The sequence below is a fragment of the Dendrobium catenatum genome, unplaced genomic scaffold (genome assembly GCF_001605985.2).
Source record: "Dendrobium catenatum unplaced genomic scaffold, ASM160598v2 fragScaff_scaffold_1228, whole genome shotgun sequence".
Lineage (NCBI taxonomy): Eukaryota > Viridiplantae > Streptophyta > Magnoliopsida > Asparagales > Orchidaceae > Dendrobium > Dendrobium catenatum.
This window is the reverse complement of record NW_021319690.1, coordinates 501,454-509,215: the sequence shown is the minus strand read 5'-3', so window position 1 is coordinate 509,215 and position 7,762 is coordinate 501,454. Positions and strand designations below refer to the sequence as shown.

Here is a 7,762-nt window from a genome sequence, read left to right as displayed (position 1 = left end):
TTTCTAACCAATACTTTTAAGTTCTATCTTTATCTTTCTTAATATAAGTCAAATCTAATCCATCAACTTTCCTAATCGGGTCATCGAAAGGCCTCTGTCAAATTTAAAAAAAAAATTATAATTTAATCCAAACAAATTACTGTCATCTTAACCTTTTTTATCTTTTCAACTGTGGAAATCATTATTTGTAGGCTAATCATATTCTGATATAATTATAAATTTTAAAATATATTTCAATATTTGAATATGACACATAACAGAATTTGATTTAACATTACAATTACTTTATTCAATACCTGTTTTTTTATTTATTTCATTTAAATTTAAATTCAAAACAAAATCATTATACATTGATATTTTTATTTAATTCTTAACTATAAGTCTATAATATCATATCTATTAAATTTTCAGTTTTAAATTTAACTTTAAGTATATTTAATACATACATATTTAGTTATGCAATCTTAAACTTCCTTACTCGTTGTAACAAATTAGATGATCGATATATGATTATTACTTCAAATTAAAATATTTAATATTTTAATTTAAAATAATTTGCTCAAGCAATACAATCATATTAATCAAAGCCTAAGACTTCATAGCATGTTTTAAATTTAACTTTAAGTATATATATATTTTTTGGGAAAATTTTGGGCAGAGCCCTTTTTATTGAAATAAAATGAAACAGAACAATAAACAAAAGTTCAAGGTGACAGAACAAAAGACTTCAAAGAGAAAAAATGACCCTCATATATTCTATAACAATATAGAATGAAGAAACAAAAAAAAAAAGAATGACAAACAACATTCTGCAATAAAGCAAAAGAATATACGAAAGAGATCCGACTCCACGATCATCCAGAGAATTCAGACTTCGTCCAAGTATAAGCATTAACTCGTTCCAGCAGCAGCATCTGTGCCTCCAAATTTCTTGGGTGCCAAAGCAAAACTTTTCACAGCTACGTCAAAGTGTCCCAGAAAACATCCGATCTTTGAGACCCAGAGCATCCCAGAATCTTCATTCCTGAAACAGCAACAGCTACAGACACAACTCTCCTTGGCCTATTGGTTTCCTTATTTTGTTTTATCTCAGCAAGCCCATAAACAATCTTAAGAACCCCTCGCCACGATCTTTGCCACCCTCTCCTAATTCTCCTCTCCTTCCTTTCTTTATTCCCCACCTAAAAATCTTCTCGTAGAAAAACTTCCAATTTTCTGCTAATCCTTCGCCACCCCACTCTTAATCCTCAGTTAATCATTTTGTTAAGCTCTTTGAAACTGATTTCATGTTTAAATTAATATATAGGATAAGTCTACTAATCCCAATGTTTAATTCATATCTCTGTAGACTTGCAATGAGCTGATGATCAACTAATATACTATTTGCCTATGGCCGAGTGAAGTCAATCTCCCTTTGCAAAAAACATTCTTCTCAGCTATTTAATGATCTTCTCTCTCGCTCTCTCTCTCTCTCTATATATATATATATATAAAGATAAGTAGTTCTTAGCCTTGAACAGTAGTGTTCAGGCTAGCTAAACTACTTGCAGAGAGAATAATTTCATCAAATGGAGAGCGTTGGAGTTGTTCCTGAGATTTACTGGAACTCGTTCGAAGAACCAGTTCAGTATGATCAGGAAACAAATACCATGGCTCAATTGCTCGAAGGTCAAATCTTTGGTTATGATCAGGTTCGAGAGCAGCAGAGCTCGAGTCTTATGTCCATGCTATGGCCTTATAATGAAGCAAGTCCCTATTGTTACTTGACTGATCCAAATGCAAATTATGAGGGAATAAATTATCATGCCATGGAGGATGAGCAATTTGCTTCTTCCTTTTTTCAGATTGATACTGCAGGGAACCCATTTGAAGGGTTCATTAGCCCTAATGAAGTAAATAGTGATGAATCCACAGACTGTAATGCTGCTAATGAACTAGAATTGCAGAACTGGAGAAAGAGTAATCAAGTTGAGGTTCCAGCTGAGAGGCTCCAGAAAAAGGCTCGTGTAAGTATAAAAAATTTAAGGTTTAGGGTTGGCTTAGCACAATCATTAAATGAAACAATTAATTAATTTTATCTGATTTCAGGTTCAGAAGGCTACGAAGAATTCGAGATCGAAGAAGAAGCAGAAGGGCAGCAGAGGAGGAAGCGATGAAGAAGAGAGCAATGCTGGTATAAATGTGCAGAGTACCAGTAGCTACAGTTCGGAGGAGGATTACTTGAATGCTTCTCAAGATATTACTGAAGGAGGGAGTGTGAGCTCCAGCTCCAAAGGTTCCTCTGCCTTAAATCTTAATGGGAAGGTGAGAGCTGGAAGGGGAGCAGCTACTGATCCACAAAGCCTCTACGCAAGGGTTAGTTCTATTGATCGAATCACCTCAACCTTATTATTATATATATAAAATCTTCCATATTAGAAAGAATACTCTTTGCTTATACAGAAGAGAAGAGAGAGGATCAATGAAAGACTCAGAATACTACAGAACTTAGTACCAAATGGAACCAAAGTAAGCATTCAAGAAACAGTTCCTGTTTCCTTTCAAGTTACAAAAATTTGATTTGGATTGATTGCTGAAGATTTTTCATTGCAGGTTGACATCAGTACAATGCTGGACGAAGCAGTACAGTATGTGAAGTTCTTGCAGCTCCAAATTAAGGTAGGTATCATAAGTTAGATAAACTTTAAAACTTTCAGAATTTGATCCAAATAAACTTTTACTGATAAAAAATAATTTGTTTTTAATTTATTTCATCTGCAGCTTCTGAGCTCTGATGAGCTGTGGATGTATGCTCCTCTTGCCTATAATGGAATGAACCTCGGGCTTGATCTGATGATTCCTACAAACAAATTATAACAGTGAAGCAATAACTGAAGTGATTCTGGAGTTGTGATGTAATAACTCTTCTATTCTTTTATTTCAAAGAAAATGCCATTACTGGCCTTCGATTGGATTATATATACTTCTTTAGATTAGCATATAATATAAATGATGATTAAGCTTAATAATATGATTAGACTGTTCCCAATGACTTGAGCACTTACTGAAGTTTTCATTGAATGTGGCGTAATCTTCCATCGATATTAGTGTGTGCAGAATCGTGAGAAAAGGAATTATATACACGTGTCTATCTATTATGCGAATTTTAATTATAATTAATTTTTAATTATTGAATTTAGTTTAAGATAAGATTAATCATGATTAATCTATGAATTTTTTATTTTACTTATCTTAAAATAAATTTAATAAATATAAAATTTATTATAATTAAATTTGAATCAGAATATCCTGATTAAATTCTAAGTGAAAATATCTTGATCTAAATTTTTTGTTTTATATAATTTTAGCCTAAAAATGGTAGCAACATATATTTTTTTTTTCTTATAAACTTGAGTGAATTAGTAGAAATTTGATATATTTGGAGTTTGATCGAAGAAAATTGACAAAAATTAATAAGAATTTTACGAACATAATTAGTTAGCACACAATACCAAATTGCAAGAATTGGGGAGAAGAATTTGGGTACATTTGGACAATTCAACTTTAGATTTGAAGATAGAAGGACCACATTGTAAATAGGAAATTTATTTTTTATTGTTAAATATAAATAAATATTGTTTAGGGAGTTTTAAGAGAGTGTTGATCTTAAAATAAACATTTATTTATTTCAATCTATAAACTAAATTATGGAATAGCTACTATAGTGGGGGGTCGTAATTCTATGGAGAATATTCAAATTAAAAAATTTGATAAAATTCTATAAGAAATAACTATCCTTGTAAGTAATAATTGTTGTTGTTTTTTTTTTTTAAAGATTTTTATTGATAAGCCTTTGTCATGTACACAAGACTCTTGGCAGAAGAAATTAAACCTTAATATAAAATAAATAGTGATGATCAATTTCTCATAACCATTTCTATAAAAATTCTCTTATCTAATGTTTGTTATATAATATATATATATATTCTTCACTATTGATTAAAATTTAGGATAAGATAGGTGCCATAATTTATATCATTTTAAATGCTCTTTGTATTTTTTAGATTTAAAATTTCATTTGAGACAGTTTTATTATTACTTTCTGCAAATATTTTTTAGTACAAAATTTTTCTAAAAATAATAGCGGTTTATAAACTACTACTAAGATATTATGCCTCTGATGCCCGTTTTTGATAATGATATTTTCAATATATATATTACAAGATATCTCATATTAAAAAAAATACTATGTATGAGAAAAATTATAGACCAACATCACATCTTCTAATTGAAAATTATTTTGAATGTTTATTATCTTGAGCAGTCATAAGAAGCATTTAAGAAGTAGTGCACTTCTCAACCTCTCAAATTAATATGCTTTTCAAATCATCTCTAACTATATAAAAAAATGCAAAATTGCCCAAAAATATTTTAAGTGAGCTCTTCTTATATCTAGCATATCAAATAATCACATAAAAATATTGAATGTCTAAGGTGACTCTAAAATAATAGAAATAATATTATTCTAAATATAATTATCTTGATTAATCGGATTGGGCTTGTTAAAGATAGGACAATTATAAGTAACATCCTCTTTTAGCCCAAAAAATTATATATGCTATTAATCTAAGCTGCAAGTGGTTCAAATGTGCATGTCTATTAAGTAGAATATGGTGAATCCTTATGAGTGTTGAGCATCGGCAGTCCCACTATAGTGGTTGGGTGCATGATGGTAGTTTGATGAAGATGGTTATGTGATGGCGATTCAACAACAGTGGTCATTCCGACGAAGGCTATTGATTAGATAAGGTCTAACAGTTGTGGTCAATGATGATAAAACGATGATAGTTAGATGATGATTTGACGACGGTTGTTTGGTAATCATATGTTTATTATTGTTTTTGGACTAAAATATTCGTGGCTGTAAAGTATAAAATTTCATGCCTTAGCGTTGCATGAGTATCCAGCTCACAAATAGAGAGTAGAAATACCCGAATTTTTTATGTGGAAAACCTTGAATGAAAAATCACGGGGACACACCCAATTGAAATGAATCCATTAATGTTTGAATTGATTTGTCCTTGAACTTTGGAACGATTAGATTACAATAGACAACTGTCAGGTTCAAATCTTGCAACAAATAGGGATCAAATTGAAATCCAGTAATGGTCGGTCGGTGGCCTGGTATAAATCTGTCGTCAGTTAGTGACCAAGTGGAAGTCCAACAATAGATAGTAACCGGGCAGAAGTCGCGATAATTGGTGGCCGAGCGGAAGTCTGACAATGGTTAGTTGCTGGGCGGTGGTGGAGGATGAGTTTGGTGGCAAGAGAACTCACTATTTTTAGGGAGTGACATGACTAGTAAATAGGGAGCTCGAGGAGATCAAGAGCATATTGGGAGTATTTTGAATGGATAATTAACCGATATCGGTTCCCTTGATCATAGACAGTTTATTGAGCATTTGAGTGTATTAAAGATATAAAAATTCAAAAATATTAGGCTCATTGGATTCATCTCGTCGAGCCGCTCGATTCGACTTTAAGAATGGCATATTTCAAAATCATTTGGTCATCCAATTTATTGTTTGAACCTTCTAATTGTGCTATGGGTCTTTGATTTGTATCCATTTGGGCTCGTATTTGGTTGAATTTGGTGTCGTTGGGTTCATATCCTTTTGAAACGTTCAGTTTGACTATAAGTTTGCTAAAATTGGAGTTCATATGATCATGGATTTAATTTCAGAAATTTTCAACTCAATTTTGCCTTGAAATTCATGCCCGATCAAGATAAATTTTTTATGTATATCAATGGCGTTTAAGTGAAGCTCAAAGATTCTTCAAGCCTAGAGTCTGCATATAAAGAGTAGGGTCTATTTAGAGATTTTTAAAAATTGTGTGTCCAATATATGGAGAAAAACTAGAATACTTCATCTAATAGCCTATTTATTGATTTCCATGGTCATATAGCATTTGAATTTCTTTTATGGAATTAAATAATCTTAGGCTTGTTGGATATGTCTCCTTGAGACGCTATATTTGTTTATAAGAATGCCAAAATTTGGAGATCATTTAGTCATTTAATTAGTATCACAAACCTAACTAAACTTGAAGCTCTTGATTTGGACTTATTTGAAATTGGAGCATTTCATTTTTTGTGTCATTAGGCTCATCTCATCGAGTCTATCATTTTACCTATAATTTTTTTGAAATCAATGTATAGATACTCCAAAATTTTGTTTTTCTCCTTGCTCAACTCCTTGACCTAAGGTTTCCCTCACTTTGCGTAGTTTCTCTCGATCGGCGGCATTTGCCGCCCCAAGCGTCACTAGCATTGGGGCAGAAGTGGTTTTCTATGAAGTTGTTTCTTCAGCTGGGGTTCCTTGTTCCGTTGGATTCCTCCCGACCGTTGTCAGGAAGGCTGGGCTCAGGGAAGTTTTCTTCTTCTTTTTTCCTGTCTTTTTTTTTTTCTGCGATTTTGGTTCTCCTTCTTGTTTTGCCTTGCTTTGTTCCGGCTTCCTCCGGCCATGCTTGGCCAGATGGAGGGGAATCATATATATTTGTGATCTAGGGTTTCTGGGTGGATATTTAAAATCACGTTGCTTTTTGGATGCTTTATCAGGTTCTTTCTCTAATGTTCGCTTTCCTGACCTCAAACCTTCTACATTTTGTGGTCTACCCTCTCTTTGAATCATTTTGATTGATTGGATGGGACTTCCTCCTCTCCTTATAGGAATGCAAGAGATGCCTTGGATGAGAAATATGATGTTTTTTTATTGAGTATAGTTTGAATGTTAGTCATTGTGCTAAAAAAATTGAATTCCATGGTTCTTGCAAACGTAGTAGGATAGTTCGTTTCTATTAGGAGTAATTGACATGTCTTTTGTTGGTTGGGCATCCGATCTGACCTTTTGTTTTGCTAGTTGTTATGTTTTTCAGTTTTGAGCCTTATGTTACTGGTCCGAGCAATGATGAGTGGCTTTCTGCACAATCACTAGAAGCCATTGGCTTGCTGACAACCTTGGTAGCTCGTTCTCTCGTACTAATTGGTGGCCTTTTTCTAAGATGTGGGTTGATGCTTGGGTTGTGTTTGCTGCCTCCTATGGATAGTTCTTGACTGACTTCTAGTTGGTTGTATGAAGGACTGAGCCCGTTCTTGAGTCCAACTATTGTTCGCTTTGATTTGCTGATGTTAGCCTTGTATTTTGATTTTTCTCTTTTGGATCCGGTTGTAATCTATCTTTTGTTGAATGAATTTTGGGCATGTTTCAATTAAAAAAATGGATTCGGCAAAATTTAGTTTTAGAAATTTTTAATTCAAATATTTATTGAGATTCATGCTTAATCAAGCTAATTTTTTATGATAATATCACTTTTGTTGATAAAATTGAAGCTCTCTTCTCAAATTGTTAGTTCTCACTCTTTTTTAATTGCTCATTTTGTGATTATTTTATTTAATCCTATAAGGATTATCATTAGGGAGATTGGATTTCCTAAGTTCTATCTATTATCTATCGAAAATATCTTTTAAGCGTCAAAACAATTTTCTTTGAAGAAATCATGTCATAAGTTACAATTTTAGATGCAATTCGTTTATTCATCTTTTGTTTTTTTTTTAATATTATTATTATCTTTACTAACCCTAGCCATAGTCTTTGATAAATTTAATGAAATTCCTTTGTGAATATCAAAAAATTCTCCAGCCAATCTATTAAGAAAGATAAAGCTCACACCCACCATTGTTTAGCTTGATTGGTGGACGAGTACGTTTAGTTTACCAACCCGT

General features: G+C 32.4%; 1 protein-coding gene across 1 annotated transcript; it reads left to right on the top strand.

Moving 5' to 3' along the window:
• The first annotated feature begins 1,568 nt into the window (after positions 1-1,568).
• On the top strand, positions 1,569-2,856 carry LOC110095998 (transcription factor bHLH54-like). The gene is made up of 5 exons (XM_020821743.2): positions 1,569-2,006; positions 2,089-2,355; positions 2,443-2,508; positions 2,593-2,658; positions 2,761-2,856. The coding sequence occupies exons 1-5, from the start codon at positions 1,569-1,571 to the stop codon at positions 2,854-2,856; spliced, it is 933 nt and encodes a 310-aa protein (XP_020677402.1).
• Positions 2,857-7,762: the final 4,906 nt, after the last annotated feature.

What these genes read in the sequence shown, in the direction of transcription:
- LOC110095998 (XM_020821743.2), top strand. Translation starts at nt 1,569, where the DNA reads ATGGAGAGCGTTGGAGTTGTTCCTGAGATTTACTGGAACTCGTTCGAA. An exon ending in TAGTACCAAATGGAACCAAA is followed by an intron (nt 2,509 to 2,592) that starts GTAAGCATTCAA and finishes TTTTCATTGCAG; the next exon opens with GTTGACATCAGTACAATGCT. An exon ending in TCTTGCAGCTCCAAATTAAG is followed by an intron (nt 2,659 to 2,760) that starts GTAGGTATCATA and finishes TTTCATCTGCAG; the next exon opens with CTTCTGAGCTCTGATGAGCT.